The sequence below is a fragment of the Mastomys coucha genome, unplaced genomic scaffold (assembly GCF_008632895.1).
Source record: "Mastomys coucha isolate ucsf_1 unplaced genomic scaffold, UCSF_Mcou_1 pScaffold6, whole genome shotgun sequence".
NCBI lineage: Eukaryota > Metazoa > Chordata > Mammalia > Rodentia > Muridae > Mastomys > Mastomys coucha.
In genome coordinates this window covers 103,760,499-103,778,089 of record NW_022196912.1, presented here as the reverse complement: position 1 = coordinate 103,778,089, position 17,591 = coordinate 103,760,499, and the positions used below count along the sequence as shown (strand labels likewise).

Here is a 17,591-nt window from a genome sequence, read left to right as displayed (position 1 = left end):
TCTCTCTCTCTCTCTCTCTCTCTCCTCAACCCACACACACACACATTATACTCCACTAAAATTACACTTAAATTCCAGATAATAAAGATCAGACTCATAAATTAAAATTAAATTTTAGGACCCACTATATCAGAACATTTATGATGGAAAGGGCCTTAAAAAGAACAGAAGTTCAAGTTGAAAGATGGGGAAATGAAGAAAATGAGATTTTGTATATCTATCCCAAAGGCATAAAACCATTTACTGGCACTGATTGTATTACACCCTAGGCTTCTGACTGTCCAACTGTCTTGCTCTTCACAGAAGGCACTGGGGGCAACAGCTGTGCCTGCAGCCTGCATCAGATAAGGGTCAGGAATAGCAAGTGGCTTCCCAAACATCCTGCAGGGAGTTAATGTCAAGGCTAGATCAGAGGCCAGCTCAGATGCCAGCAGAGCTCCATGTAATTGCCCCACGCTGCCTCGAGTTTATTTTCTTATATGGATATGAAGTCAGTATACTGTGTGCTTGGGTACTAGGCTACAGACTCAGGATCATCACCTGACTAATTACAATTACCCATCAAATTCTGATAGGGAAGCTGGGAAGTGGTGGTGCACACCTTTAATCCCAGCACTTGGGAGGCAGAGGCAAGAAGATGTCTAAGTTCAAGGCCAGCCAGGTCTACAGACTGAGTTCCAGGACAGCCAGGGCTATATAGAGAAACTCTGTCTTGAAAAACAACCAAAAAAGAAACAAAAACAAAAACAAAAAAAAACAAAAAAAAAGAAAGAAAGAAAGAAAAGAAAGAAAAATTCTGATAGGGAGGCTACCTTCTCTTGCTGGTCTTAATATTTCAACTGCAGTTGGTTGCTTTTTCATATGATTGACAATTATAACCCCATCACCTACACCAGAATCTCAAGATATAATCCTAACATTTTCTTTTTAAAAAAAAAAGATTTATTTATTTTATTTATATGAGTACACTGTAGCTGTCTTCAGACACCCCAGAAGAGGGCATCAGATCTCATTATGGATGGCTGTGAGTCACCATGTGGTTGCTGGGAATTGAACTCAGGACCTCTAGAAGAGCAGTCAGTGCTCTTAACCACTGAGCCATCTCTCCAGCCCTAATCCTAACATTTTCAAATACTATTTTTCTAATCTACTCAATTGGTTTAATAATAGGAAATGGGAAATTTTTGTGTACCTTTTCTCTTCCACAGTTTGAGCACATTGCTAACATATATAGTGTGCTGGCAGGAAGTGCTTACACTCTGTGTGGTACTCTCAGAACCCTTTACATACATATGAATTTATTAATTTACAAATTACCTTCCTAAATATAGATTCCATTCTGCAGAGAATTTGCCCATTTGACCATTTTCTATATGCCCAGTTCCTCCCACAACAATGCTTGATTTACAGTAGGCACTTAGTGAATAAAAATTAAATAAATGAACAGCTCATTAAGCCAAACATGTTCAGCCCTTTCTACAGCATACTATTCTAATATTTATTATATTCCCCATGACATTCTATACTTTGGACTCTACATTTTCTTATAAAGAGCAATGCATTTTCTGGTAGAAAGAACAGACACATGGAGGGTGGCTGGTCAGGGATATTTAATTATTAATTATAGAAGGATTTATTCAGCTCTACCTCTGTTCTTTTGAAATGTCTGTATCAAAGAGCAAGCCTAGTGAAAATAATATTACAATAACTGACTAGCTATACTACAAGTTGAAGAAGAAAGATTGTGAAATTCAGAGGAAGGACCAATGCTTAGCCTGTACTTGTCCACAGAGAGCAGGCTATGTGACTTCTATTAAACAAAACAAGAAGTTTCAGAAGAGGAATGTCAGAGAAGACAGTAAAGCAGAGGCAAAGCCCACTATAGTTGCACTTACCCTCAGCCACATCATCATCCACTGTTAGCTTAAGGCTTTTTCCTCTCCTCACTACCCGGACGGTGTGCCACTCATTGTCATTGAGCTTCTGCCCTGCATACAGGGTCTCAGGTCCTTTGCCTAAGAATGGTGGTAAGTGTCAAATGTTAGAACGAGTTCTCAATGTATTGCTCACAGCATTGACTTTATCATAGCCACACTGGTGTACATGACCCAGGATGGTCAAAGATTTAACTTCCACTGATCCTATAGAACGTAGAACCCTCTACATTAATCACCAAAAGCAGTCATCTCAATTGAAACATGAAGGACATTCATCCATAATGAGGAAAATAAGTACTCTCTTTTATTCATAGTTACAAGGTCTTAAATACTAAAAACACCCAATAAGATTTATATCAATAGGTAATTAGCTGATATTTTTGCCAAGTCTCAGATATCAGAAATTCATCATAATCTTATTTTTATTAATCTCCTGCTTCTTTAAGCATAGTACACTAGTGTGGTTTCTATAAAATATTTACCAAGTGGGTGAGAGATAACTCCTCAAGGTCTGTTACCTTAACTTAGCATTTCCACTAACCCATAGTCCTAGCAGAAATTAGCAACCATAGCAGTCATAAAAATAAGCAACACCATTGAAATTGTATGTTACTCCTAGGGTAACCTGGAGGGGCCTAGGCTTTTCTCATTGTTCATCATCCTCCAAAAAAAGATAGATAGGTGGGCAGATAGATAGAGAGATAGGTAGATGGATAGATGGATTGATGGATAAAGAAATAATAAAGAATAAAACTCAAAGGATCCAAAGAATGAAATAACATAAAATTTTAAAAATGGACATGTACAATTCAAAACAGTGCTTCACATAAAGTACCACTAGGTATAAGAATAAACTAAGCTGTCTTGAGAGACCCATGTTGAGATGGCCAAGATGAAATTCAACAGTCTGGGAAGTAAGGGATTGTGATGTTTAATAGTAAAAGACTCCAAAAAGGGGAAACACAGGATATTAAAACGCTCCCTGTTATAAAGAGAAGAGAAATTAACTTCGGAATGTGTGTCATGGTTGATGCAAGCTGGAAGCCTACAGACAAAGACTTCAGAGATGCTATGAACTTAGACTAAGCTTGCCTCCTGTGAGGTAGAGAGCTCAGGTCATGCAGGTGATTAAGCATTCCTGAATGAATCAGTCAATACACAGACAGCTTCATGCTTAAAAATGACTTGGAATGTATTAAACTACGTAAGAAATGAAGCTATAATATACTCTGGAGGAAAGAAAACAATAGTATCACCTAGCTCTAAGTAATGCTAAGTTCTACTTTTAAACATTGACTAATTAGTATTCTTAGTTTGGCTGGCAGTTTGAGTTGTAGATGTAGTTAAAGATTGGGAGAATTTTCTCCCCTTGAAAAATAAAGACATTAGAGTGAAGTATTTTATTTTAATTGCAGCACAAAGAGACTTTTTTTTTTTTTTTTTTGGTGTGGTTCCACCATCAAACATGCAACTCAAATGAATAAGAATCTGGAAAATTCACTGATAAAACTGAATCAAGTGAGCCTCAAATCAAGTACCAATGGCAGGAAATAGTTCAAAGAATCTTAAGAGAAGAATTTGCTAATAAACAACTATTATTTAATCCCATACTTGCTTCTCCATATTATCTTGAACTCATACACTAAAATGGAGCTCGCTCCTATGTGTCAACTCACTAGACAGACCCATCTCTGTCAACTCAAGCCTCAGATGGATGCAGAGCTGCCTTTCAAACCCCTCATGAGAGGGCTTTGGGAGAAAATGGACCACATCATGTGGCTGCTTTTTATAACAAGAACAGATGTTCTCGGAACAAACGAGTCTGCTTTTGTGTTTTATGTTTTTATCCTCTTTATTCTACAGGCAAATGCTTTGATAAGAAAGAATGAAGCAAAGATGGATATGGAGAATATTGGCTCTGGAGGCAGAACTGTTGCAGACATGGGCCATTTAGAACCTCTGCTAGAAGGTAGCATCTGTTCTTTAGGCAATTTTTTTCACATCACTTAATTTTTATGACTGGGGACAAGATAAGAGAGAAAATGACAAGTACAAACACAGTCTGTTTGGGACACTACTACACAAGTATCGTGTTAGCCACAGAACTGTAAAACAAGCTTTGGTTTGGTCCAAAGTGTTTGCAATGAAGCTAGGTATTTTACAGGTATAACATTTAAGATATCTAGCAAATGTACATGGTGACCAGATGCAAACACAAATATTCAAAGGTAGAATGTGGCATCCTACAATTAAAATTGTGGAAAAATGAATGGAACTTTCCATGCCCTGCTATTTTCAGTATCACTAATTCTTATTTCTGTAAGAGGAGGGCAGGGGAGAATTAACATCAATTTCATTAAAAATGACTGGGACACATCCACTATTCATTTTCAAGTAACAAACTTGATAAACCTCAGTGAGCTTTTGTATGTAAACCTAATCTAGAAGTGAAGTGTCCACAGCATTTATCTTTAGTCAAGACCAAAGTCAATTGACCATACAAGTGGAAAATGATTTTTAAATTTAGCTGCAAATATAGGTTAACTGAGAGGGGGTACCAAGTTAGCTTGAAGCTCACAGAGGAGACTGTTGGTAAGTGAGGCAAACTTATTATCACAAGCCAAAAGTCGAAACACAGAAACTTAGGCTTGCAAAGTTGAAAGATCCAGTCCAGGGAGGACGGTTTATTATTATTATCCTGATAATATTATTATTATTATTATTATTATTATTATTATTATTATATTATTATTATTATTATTATTACTGCTACTACTACTATTGTTATTATTGTTAGCAGATTCAATCAAAAAGCCAGTGAAGCTGTATCAGTAGAATAAAGATGGTAGAGTGCTCTCTTGTAGGTAGATAGTACCCCCAACAGGAAGAGCAAGAAAAAAGACAGAATTGTTCAAGACAGAATTGAAAATGAAAGTACTAAGAACTAACAACCTCAGATCCATAAGTGTTCCAACATTGTTCTCTTTGCAAAAACTAAAATGATTATGATCATGATCTGCAATGGGGGACACATTTAATGTATGTGTTAAAGTGTTTCCTTTCTTTCACAGTGTGTGCAATAAGTATCAATCTCAAGAAATCCTGTGATTCTCCTTAGTCTGCTTGAACATGAACATAGCAGCTATACAGAAGAACTTCCAGTTCCCAACAGTTGATTTTCCAAGTTCATGACACTTCTGATAAATGGGAAGAACCATAGAAGAAGAACTCTGGCATATAGAAATTTGTTAAGTGTAGAGTGTCAAATTCTTCATTATTAAAAAGCAAATAGCCTCACATGACTGTTGGGAGTGGAACCAACAGAACAGCCACTCCCTCTGGCCTTGCTATCATTTGACTTAGCATTGTTTCTTTGGGAGAAGTCTTAGCATCAGGAAACATAGACTAATTCTCTGATGAATAAGAAATGCAGCTACAAATACCATCCAGAGTATTTTCTGGAACTCCTACAGTTACCTAAGAGAAGTCTAGTATCCTTAAGCAATGAGAATGAATAACAAAATCTAAACAAAACATGAAAATAAAAACCACTGCTGGTTGCTTGGAGGGAGATGACAATCAGATGTTTGAAAACTTTTCTCTTTCAACTTGGCACACCTACACATGGTAGAGAGATCAATCATTTTTTACCTAGTTTAGCTTTTTAGAAAACAGACTATTTATATTGTATGATTTTTCTATTTCCTCCAGGAACAATATAATCAAGAAAACAAATTAACCCCCAATGTGCATTTCTGTTCATCTGTTGTTATGACCTCACCAATTTAAGCCAAACCCGTTGGTTTTGCTCATATGCAGACAGTAGAAATTCCTTCCATCTGCCACAAAGGGCTGTTTTCAAAAGTGGGAAGGGGAACATTCAAGGACTTTTGCTTGGATTAGAGGACAAGGGTGGCCAACCTGATACTTCTTCACCCAAATTTCTCTATTTGTATAAAAGAGAAAATGGTACCTTGGTTTCCCTAGGAGCCATGTTCCACATGCGTCAAAAAGAAAATTCTATAGTGCATTAAAAAAGCGAAAAATTCTCTTAAAAAAGGTGTATACAATTCTATATCCATATGGTATGGTAAAAAGGTATGCAAATAATTGTGTTAGATACAAACAAAACAAGGACAGAGATGGAGAGAAGGCTTACCTTTATTTCATCAGCATCTACTGTAGGAGCCCTCTACTGAGCCCAGAGCACCACAGACTTTAACACGCATGCTTCCCAGAGAGAACAGATTATTCAGAGGTAAAGTAAAGACAAAGGAGGATAAGAACAGGGAACCATTTCTATTTTCTGCCTAGAAAATCCAAATACATTGAGAAAGTATTTGATTTGCCTTTGTAAGTATAAACTTAGTGGATTTTCATAAACTCACTTCTAAAGCATGCATTTTTCCAAGAAAAAAATATAAGCCAGATGATATAAAATTATTGGGGCAAAACAGGTCAGTTAGATCACTTTATTCTCACCAATGTCTTCAAGCCCCAGGGAGAGCTGAGGAACTTCCCATAACAGGTATGACATGCAATGTGCTCAGTTAAGTCTTTTATGCAGAAGTGTGAAGTACGATGTGAAGAAGACAAGTGCCCAACTGTACAGCCTGAGCACATTCACCGTGGGAGAGATGCAGCTTCTAGTTAAAAACCTTCCAGGGAGTCCAGCACAAGTAACATGTCCAACCACAACAGACTGCTCTATCCCTCCTCCCCTAGGGGCTACCCATTACCCTTGGTACTATATAGGCCAATGGTACACAGCTACTTACCTGTAGCAGTGTGTCAAGGGACTGTCTACTACAGGATTTAACAAATGGTAAATAAAGAATGGTGAAGCCATGCAACTAGTGTGATATTGAGGATAAGATAAACACCATGAAAAAGATCCTTCATGGAGATCCTTGCTGTCTATAGGGGGTGAGGAAGTAAGAAGAGACACAGACAAACTAAGGAATACAACATATAAGTCTTGATAGAGGTGAGTTCTACATGTTTAGAGGGCATGAGGTTCTTGTGCTCACAGACAAGCACGAGGGAGACCAGGAGCGTTAAACAGGCAAGGTTGCCACTTAAAGGAAGAGAAGCATAACTTGCTTTCTGCCCAGAAGGCTGGCAATGGGTGCAATTAATAGCCTGGTGACCTGTGCTATCTGTAGGGCCAGGCTACAGCTGAATCCTCAGACTATTATGTTTGTTCAAGGCTCTTTCTGCCTAGACCTTTATCTTGAACAGTATGTTTCAGCCAATAGCACCCATCCTTCTCGGAGATGTAACATGTACTTTTATATTAGCTTAGGTAACCTCTGTGGTATCTGTAAGGCTAGGCTACTCTGAACTCCAACAGAATTTTATGTTTATCTCAGACATTCACTCTAGTGCTGTATCTTGGCATTATTTCTCAGTCAATAGAACCTATCTGTATGGAATACATGTGCTTTGTAGAGTTTTAATGTAAACATGACTTATGTTTTGGTGTGCACATGGGATTGAATCAATTATCAACAGGAAACTTTTCTCCAAAATTGTGTTGTGCTTAAATGTGCCTAAAATAAACAGCCTGGTGTCAGACTCTAGAAGTTTGAACCAACATCAGCCACTAAATGGGGTTGAACAAGGTTTATCCTTCTGGTCTCAGACATAGCCATCCATATTCTGCTTGCATATTCTGTTTACAGACACCACCTGTATGCCCTATGTGCATGTACATGCACGCACGCACACACACACACACACACACACACACACACACACATACAGAAATTATAATGGGATACTTTGATTAAAAATAATTGTGAATTAGAACAAAAGAAGTGCCTACTTCATAGAATAATCTGGGGGAAAAAACTAGATATTTTGTTTTTGTCATAAGTTCCTGTTCTGAGATGGTTTAATAAGGCTTCTCTGAAGAAACAGATTGGACAAGAATCTAACATGCAGATGGCCAAGGTGAAGCATGTTGGAGGACCCAAAGGAGGCCCATTTGGGATGGAGCTGGTACCCCAGGGAAAGAGAAGTTGTTGATATATGGAGAGGCTAAAAGACCCTACATGGTATGATATGCCATCTGAATATGTTCTAAAAGCAACTGGATGCTTTGTAAAGTTAAGTGCATAGATTATATAGTCTAGTATAAGAATTCTTTCATGTTATAATGTTTTTTGTTTGTTTGTTTGTTTGGTTGGTTGGTTGGTTGGTTGGTTTTTTTTTGGTTTTTCCAGACAGAGTTTCTCTGTGTAACCGTGGCTGTCCTGGAACTCACTTTGTAGACCAGGCTGGCCTCGAACTCAGAAATCCGCCTGCCTCTGCCTCCCAAGTGCTGGGATTAAAGGCGTGCGCCACCACCGCCCAGCTGTGATAATGTATTTTTATAAGTGTGTGTTTGGATGCCCAACCCTGTGCATGCACAGAGAAGCCAGAAGAAAATATCAAGTGTCCTCTATCACCTCAGGCTTCATTCCCTTGAGACAGGATGGCTGACAGAATCTGAAGCTAGCCTGGCAGTCAGTAAGCTCAAGCAATATTCCTGTCCCACTGCCATCCCTCCACAATACTTGCGTGACATGCCTGGCTTTCTTTTTCTTTTTTTTAACAGTCACAAGCATGGTGTTTAATTTTCTTCAAGAAAATGCTGGGAAGGCATTTAAATATCTATACTTAAATATCTATACTTGGCAGACAAAAATCAAACAAAAGGGAACACATCGGCAAATAACAAAGCCCAGTAATAGTATTTTTGAAGAATGTGAAGATGAAGGTGAAGACATGGAGTTTGGACAATCGGCTTGATGCTGACAAACCTTTCAAAACATTCCATCTTAGGCATCTCTAGAACTTGGGGCTTCTGACTCATAATACAGTGATTAAATAGAAAAAAAAAAGATTCAAGGACCATCATACAAAAATCCAAAAAAAAAATTTATGTTCAGAATACAAAGCCTACAGTATAAAGGATCTTATAATGCAAACACTTTTAATATCGAAACAGTACAATTTTGCCATCTAACCTAGAGTTAGAGAAGACTGCTCATCACAGAAAGCAGCATTTCTCTGGTTCACCTTCATTTGCTTCTCCACATCCTTGAGAAACATCAGTGCCTCACAACTACTGTGCTTACCTCTCAGTGACTTCTGCATCATTCCCGACTCAGCCTTCTTCTAGCATACTATAAGAACTCCCATGGCCCATGGAGGCCAGTGATACTTTATAGCAGTGGTTCTCAACCTTGCTAATACTACAACCTTTTAATATAGTTCTTGGTGTTGTAGTAACTCCCAATCATAAAATTGTTTTGGTTTTTATTTCATAGCTGCAATTTTGCCACTGTTATGATGAATTGTAATGTAAATATCTGACACACAGGTTTTCAGTTATTCCCATGAAAAGGTTGCTCAACCTTCACAAGGGTCATGACCCACAGGTTGAAAACTGCTGACCTATACAAAGCTTGGTGTTTTGTTTTGTTTTGTTATGTTTTGTTTTTTGTTTTTGTGAGTGTTGGGCATTTGAACTCAGATCCTTATATTTGCACAGCAGGTGCTCTTATCAATGAGCTATGTCTTCAATCCCCTAATTTAAATTTTTACAATTATGCTGGCTGCTATGGATCAGTGGACCAACAGAGGCCAGCAACAGACAGAAGGAAATCTTTTAGGCAGCTAAGACAGGAGGCGAAAGTGACAGTAGTAGAAGTAGAAGTCATGCAATTTGTTGTACATTTCAGAAGCAGGGTCAGCAAGAACAGGAGACTGATTTTAAAAGTAGATTAGGAGTAGGAGAGGAAGAAGAGGGAAGTAACACAGAAATCATTGTTGACTCTCAGGTGTAACTCTGAGAATATGAGTAAATATAAGCTGAGCCAGAAAGGAAAGTCTTCAGGAAACATGGGGCACAGCTGACCTAACAGAAGCTACTGAGACCCTCTTTTCAAGTATCCCAAGCCCACAGAAATGCAGGTGTGTTTGTGTAAACCCATAAGCTCAGTGTTCCCACAGTGAGATGTGAGATGGGACTAGAGAACCTTATTTCTGTTATTTTGTTTTTCCTATCTAACATCAATCACACTTGAGACCAGCTTCTGGCAGCTTCTTGTACATTTAGTCAGTTCACTGAGTCTGATTTTTGTGGTATTGCTTTAGCTCACATTTTGGCCTACCACTGTCTATCAGTGATGCACATTTGCTAGGCTTCTGGTATCTCCCTTCTCTCCTCTTTCCCTCTCTCCTGCCCTTCCTTACCTCTTTTTAATTTCCTGTATGATTTCAGTTATGCATTCTGACCTTGCCACCAAGAGGAACAAAGCAAGCACTATACCCTATTCCACAGGATTTGTAAATTGTACTTGACCACAGGGTAAAATGAACTCATAGATCTCAACTCAAAGTGCAGAGCCTCTCCATTTTGAAATGGAGTGAACCCAGGCAGATAGGTTTCCAAAAAAGTAAGTGACTCCAAAAGAAAGGAAAAGGAATCTTACTCCCTAGTTTTCTGCCAAACATCTAAAAGAAGCCACAAGTTTGCAGCATGCACAGCAGCAATGAGCTGACAACCAATTGGTTAAAATTCCTCATGATAATCTCTCTCCATGAAGCCACTTTTCAAGAGATGAACTTATTTGTTCAAGGATAGGGAGAAGATCCCTTGGAAAACATTGTTTCTATTCTTGTTTATTTAAAAATCTACAAGTTCAGTAGAATGTTTCCTACTGTCATTCTGGTATGATTAATAGAATTTGAATACTTTTAATGATTTCAGATATTACTATACTCTAGGTTCTGACTATGGGATCTTAATAACAAATATATCACAGGTTTGAACTCAAATTCTTCTATACAGGATATCTTCTATAACCTATCCCCTTACTATACCCCAGTAACTTTTCAGTTTAAGTTGATTTTCTCATCAAATAACTTCTTTATCGTAAATGTCAAAATAAACCATTTTAATAGAAACATGTAGAAATGATTAATTTTGTATTTGTGTATATACGTGTGTGTGATGTGAGCTATGTAGGACTGTGAACATCTGTGCATCACAACACACATAGGGAAGCGAGATGATGACCTTGGATATTTATCCTTATCTTGCATATTTGTTGAGACAGAGTCTCTTGTTCATCATGGTGGAAGACAGAGGAGCTGACTGACAAACTTCAGGACCTTCCTTGTCCCCACCCCCCATCTCACTGCAGGAATGCTAAGCTCACAGATGTGCACTAAAATACTTGCAGCTCAAATATCCAGAATGCTTGTAAATGTAGGTATTCTAGTAAAAATCTGTGACAGCATTCCAAAGGAGAGGTTACCCATGCCTCAGTAAAGCATTTCACATCAATGGACACCCAAGTTGCAATAATTGCATCTTACCTAGGTTAAGATATAAAGTAGCCAGGCAGTGGTGGCGCAAGCCTTTAATCCCAGCACTTGGGAGGCAGAGGCAGGCGGATTTCTGAATTTGAGGCCAGCCTGGTCTACAGAGTGAGTCCAGGCCAGCCAGGGAACTCAAAGAAATTCTGTCTCAAAAAAAGGATATAAAGTAGGGAAAGAAATGGGATGTGTAAAATGAGTTAGAGGGAAGGGGGATAGGTATGATTAATATTTAGGATATATATGTGTATATATATAACATATTTCTTATAATAATAACATATTATAAGAAAGAAGAAAATGGCCCTTAGAAGTACCTAAGTAACTGAGTTGAACGAGAATGGTAATGACTAGAAATGAGAAGCAGATAAAAGAAAGGAGCAACACACTGTGTTGCAACAATGAGATGTATAGACCAATTCTTGTAGGTATTCAAATACTAATAAATATGTTCAATTAAGTCAATACATGAATAAATAGCAATAAATATATAAATTAAATTACTAAAGGGGAAGAAGAAAGGGAAGAGGAGAAGAAAGGGCTATTTATTGCATTTTGTTTGGTAAATTTGAAATAGCATAAACCAGGTAGCACATGTAACTAAATGAAAATACTACATTCCCCTTTAAGTGTAATGTTTTCAAAGCTAGTTGAAAATCTAGCTTTCTGGAAAGAAAAATGATGGAAATGTGGAGGTAACATCTACCAAAAGGTATCAATTGCTTTGGATGCAAGGTGCTATCTCAATGAAAATGAAATATACTTCAACTTTGCACACCAAGAGATAAAGAGCAAACTTGCAACTAATCCAGGTCATACAACAGATAAAAACCTGAGTCTGTCTGTCTACAAAATCTCCTCATTGTGCTGCACATGTTCTCAAAGCTTTTCCATGATTACTCTGGGGGTTGATCTGCAAGTGATGAATAAATCAATGTTGGATAAAAGTAATGGAGGAAAGGAGACAATATTGCATTGTATATAAACAAACAAACAAACAAATAAATAGCAAAAATACATTTTAGGGGGTGTTAATAAAGAGAAGGAAACAGTGGCACAAATATAGGGGTAACCACCTGCTTATTGATATGCTTTAAGGCTGCTCCCCAGGAGGAAATGCATGTAAATGTGGTATTATAAATCTGGTCTAGAACCCATGGTTGGGAAGCTCAGAGGTCCCATGGGTGAACCTGTGACTATTCTGCTAAATTGGCACAGTATTAAACTGGCCTATAATTTTCTATCTGTAAATGCATGTATTAATATAGCTGCTAGCCAGTTCTCAGCAGAGAAGTTCCATTGTGCAATGGAGAACGGCTCATGAATGACTCATACCTGAAAAAAGAGAGTAAAAAAAGTATCAGGGACCATCATGGAAGAGGGGTGAGAAGGATCAAGAAAACTGTATATTCTTAACATCACAGGCCCACTGTGTTAATGCGAACAAACAGCAGCTTTGTTTGCCTGTACAAGACGGCTACAAGATCAATCCAAACAACAATCAAGTGGGAAGGCCTCAGGATCTCTAACTGAAGAGCTGTTGACAGCTTATGGCTGCTGAGGGGTGGAGCGCTACTTTTCTTTAACAACATAGTCTCTGGTAGGTCAACCCTGCTTCAATTAATGGTACCACCCTCAGGAGCAGAAGGCTGACGCAAAGTGGACTCAGTGAGTTGTAAAAAATAAATAAATAAAATGAAATGAAATTAGAAGGGGTGTGAGAAAGGAAGTTAATCTGTGAGAGGTGAATATGATCAATATATACTACATGTACATAGGAAACTCACAAATGACAGTAAAAATATTATATTAAAATATCTTAATGTGAAGGTTACAGGCATATCGCATAGAACCCGTTTATAAAACCAAAAGAAATCAGTGCGCATACTGCTAATAAAGATGAAGATTTAAAATTGGTATTTGTATTTGCAGGAGACATTCTTGGTTCCTGAAATCATACTCTGTAAGCTAGCCTCAGATCTCAGTCACAGGAGCAGGTGACAGCTATGGAGATGTATATATACATATCCTGACTATTTTTTTTTAAAAAAGTATTCCAAGACAGTGTTCAGTGGATACAGTATTTTCAAATATCTCTCTATATTTGTGAGATCTCCTCTCTATAACAGGAACTGTTTCTGTTGTATCCTTGCTAAGTTAGGAATAGAAAAAGACGTTGTAACCTTTCTTTCTGGGATCATTAAAAAGCTGATTGAAGCAGCTAATGTCATCAAGCGCATGAGTTATCATCTAGGTATACCACTACCCCCATCCTCATAAAATTTGCAACTGGATATTGGGAGGGTGAGCTGGCCTGTGCTTTCTTTCAGGTCCTGGCTCACTAAAGTGATGGTCATTCTCTTTTCTAAAGTAGGATTTATATGGGTTTGAAAATATCAGACATTTTAGCTCTCCATCTCACTAGAATCACTTTATTAACCCTCTAAAAGTAAACTCACAAAGCAAGCATATAAAGGAAAACTTTCAAACAAAGTATCCATTAAACCAATTAAGACCTTTTATTCAAGTGTCAGTCTCACAGGGAAAAAAGCTCAGGAATTACTAGATGGTCACGGTGAACTACTACAAAGGTGAAAGGGGTGCCCTCAAGCTGGGGAAATTGCCAAGGAAACCATCAAGCTGAGACTCCTAGCAGTAGGGATATGGATCTTGAAGTGGCCACTTCCTATATCCAAGCAGAACTCCCAGTGGACAGATAAGAACAGCAACCCACCTACAAAACCTTGGACCCAAAATGTGTTCTGCCTACAAGATGTGCAGGGAAAATGGAGCAGACACTGAGAGAATGGCCAACCAATGACTGCCCCAAATTGAGACCCATCCCATGAGCAAGAACTCATCCCTGACACTAGACACTATTGATACTCCTTTATACCTGCAGACAGGAACCTAGCATAACTGTCCGCTAAGAGGCTCTATCCTGCCGGGCGGTGGTGGCGCATGCCTTTAATCCCAGCACTTGGGAGGCAGAGGCAGGCGGATTTCTGAGTTCGAGGCCAGCCTGGTCTACAGAGTGAGTTCCAGGACAGCCACAGTTACACAGAGAAACTCTGTCTCGAAAAACCAAAAAAAAAAAAAAAAAAAAAAAAAGAGGCTCTATCCAGCAGCCAATTGAAAGAGATATAGAGACCCCCACTCTTATGGAAGAGTTAGGAGAAGGATTGAGGGACTCAAAGAGAATAGGGACTCCACAAGAAGACCAACAAACTAAAGTAACCTGGACCCTGGGGCCTCCCAGAGACTGAATCACCAACGAAAGAGAGAGAACAGGCTGGACCTAGCCTTCCTGCACATATGTAGCAGATGAGCAGCTTGGTCTTCATGCAGGTCCCCAACAACTAGAGCAGAGATTGTCCCTGAGCCTGTTGCCTGGCTGCTTGCCTGGCTGTATATCCTGCTCTCCTAAATGGACCACCTTGTCTGGCTTCAGTGAGAGAGGATGTGTCTGCCTAGACCCACAGTGACTTGATGTATGTGTGTGTGAGGGGGGAGGGGTTGTAGGGAATGTGACACCCAGTGGGGCTTCCCTTTCTCAAAAGAAGGGGAAGGTGAAATGGGGTAAGACTTGTATGAAGGTGTACTGGGAGGAGAGGAGGGTCTGATATTGGATTGTAAAGCAAATAAAAAAAAATAAAAAATAAAATAAAAACAAATGTACAGAGCTGTGGCTGGGCTCTTAGTTAACTTAAAATTCCAAGTTATTAACTCTCCTTTTCCCAGATTTTTCATGCAGGTTCACATAGAATTCGTTAAGCTTTGACTAAGACCTAAATATCCTATCATTCTCAACTTTTAATTTTTTTACTGTTTATAAATATTTTGTTTGCATGTGTGACTGTCTACCACTTGCATCCCTGGCACACACAGAAGGCAACAGAGTTTATCAGATCCCCAGTACCTGGTATTACAGAAGGTTATGAACCTCCATGTGGATGCTCACAATCAAACTGGGTCCTCTAGAAGAGTAGCCAGTGCTCTTAACCATGGAGCCACTGCTCCACTCCCATTCTCAACTTTTCTTTTTAAAATATTTCCTTATTTCATGGTTGGTGGTTGAGACCCTGGAAGCTCTGAGGGTACTAGTTAGTTCATATTGTTGTTCATCCTAAGGGGCTGTAAACCCCTCAGCTCCATTGGTCCTAGAGCTCCCAGGGTCTCAACCACCAACCAAGGACTGCACATGGAGGGGTCTGATTGTTCTGGCAGCATGTGTATAGTAGAGGATTGCAAATTCGATCATCAATAGGAGGAGAGGACCTCAGCCCTGTGAAGGTTCGGTGCCCCAGTGTAGGGGAATGCCAGGGCCAATAAGTGGGAGAGGGTGGGGTGGCAGGCATGGGGAGGGGGAAGGCAACAGAGGTTTGTTTTTGTTGTTTTTGTTTGTTTCTTTGTTTTTTGGAGGGGAAACTATGAAAGGCGAAATTCACATGTAAATAAAGAAAATATCTAATAAAATAAAAAAGATTTACTTATTTCATGTATGTGAGTACACTGTTGCTATCTTCAGACACACCAGATCAGATGGTTGTGAGCCACCTTGTGGTGGCTGGGAATTAAACTCGGGATCTCTGGAAGAGAAATCAGTGCTCTTCACCTTAACCGCTGAGCCATCTCTCCAGCCCCTCATTCTCAAATCTTAATAGCACCATTCTTGGGAGATATATGTATAAGTTAACTTTTTACTTAACATCAATCCTGTGGGGTTGTATTGTTTTCACTAATATTTTCTATCTCCTCCTATCAGCCCTTTTCTGAAAGATTCACCCTTTCTGAGGAATTACATTTCCTGTCTTATTATTTCAGACATTTTGTGTGATTTGTCCCACACAGCTAAGGGACAGAAAGCAGTTTGGGCCACTTAGAATGTTTTAGTGCTACCACTAGCTATTTTCCTTTTGTGACAAGTTCAAGTTGTGACAGACTGGAGTCTGGGGATGAGGCGGGGAAATACCATGAAGCAGCACTATAACAACAAAGCTGATGGACATTAATGGTAGTAGTGGTATGACTGAACAGTCTCCTCTTTTAAGCTATTAATCTTGTATAGAGATGCTCCTCACTGCAGCAGAACGGAGCCATGCTAACTGTTACACAAATCCACTTAATACCCATAATAAGGAAATGAGGCATAAAGAAGTATGATCAATCTCCTAAAGCTGTACAACAATTATTAATTTGCTCTTTGGATTTCAATCTGAGTAGCCTAGAATTGCTTTACTTATAACTCCTAAACTATTGAGACCCCTTCAACCAAGAGAATCACGTTTAAACAGCATAATATTAAACCTCAAAATGAAGCATTCTGTATGTGATTTACAGGGCCAAGATTATAAAAGTAGGAAATCAGTATATATAAAACACATAAAACTTTAATCTTTAGGTGGGTTGAAGTTGAATAAGGCTGAAGGGAAAAAAGAAACTGGAATAAGATGAGAAAAGAAAAACCTATAGAGAAAATTATAGAGGAGAGACAGATTAGGAAAAATCTCATTATTTGTCAAATTGTACAGACAGAAATCTCTCTTCTGGAAGAATAGAACTCTTGAGGTCTTTACCTTTAAAATGCTCCCAGAACACACAATACATAAAATGTATAGAAACCGGTATTTTAGAAATAATCGTCTCATTTCTTCACTGGAAAAATGTCTTCTGTGACCTATATAGAAGGGCGAGTGCCACACTTCACTCATGTAGGCCACAGGGAGCATCCTCTGTGGTTTTCAACAGTCCTGCCATGTAGCGTTCATGGTTTTCAGACATCTTAAAATGTCTCTAGGCCCAGTGGGCTCCCACATTTGAAATTCCATAAGAAGCATGTATAGATAATTCAGAAAATCTGGTTATCAGACTTCAGAGTGCTTGATTCAGAAGACAGGGTCACTTTGAAGGATATCTTACCAAGATCTCAGGTGTTCTCAACCCAAGTTGTCTAAGTTTCCTCAGATTGTTACAGCAGAATAGCCCAAACTCAATGGCTATGACAAAACAAATACGTTTCATTTTAGGAGAGAAGAAACTGGAAATAGTAGGGTCATGGTAGTAGCACTTCCTCCCAATCTAATCTTTCAATGTTTTGGAAGACCTTTCTTTGCCTCTTCCTGGGTTTGGCTTTTGCTGGAAATCCTCAATATTCCTTGGTTTGTAGGTATGCCACCTCAGTCTCTTCCTTCTCCACATGGTCTTTTCTTTGATGGACACCAAAGATTTCCATAGAAATCAAATCTAATATAGTATAAGCTCATCTGACCTGATGATGTCACC

The 17,591-nt window shown here is 38.8% G+C and overlaps 1 protein-coding gene across 23 annotated transcripts in view; it reads right to left on the bottom strand.

The window, feature by feature from the left end:
- Nrxn3 (neurexin 3) overlaps nt 1–17,591 on the bottom strand; it is a 1,683,426-nt gene that overhangs the window by 814,510 nt on the left and 851,325 nt on the right. For all 23 annotated transcript variants that reach the window (XR_004114172.1, XR_004114173.1, XM_031355959.1 and 20 more), the window contains one exon: nt 1,896–2,015. Coding sequence is in view for 21 of the 23 variants with exons in the window: in XM_031355959.1 (XP_031211819.1) it covers nt 1,896–2,015 (120 nt within the window). In the remaining 2 variants the exon portion in view is untranslated. The remainder of the gene's footprint in view (nt 1–1,895; nt 2,016–17,591) is intronic.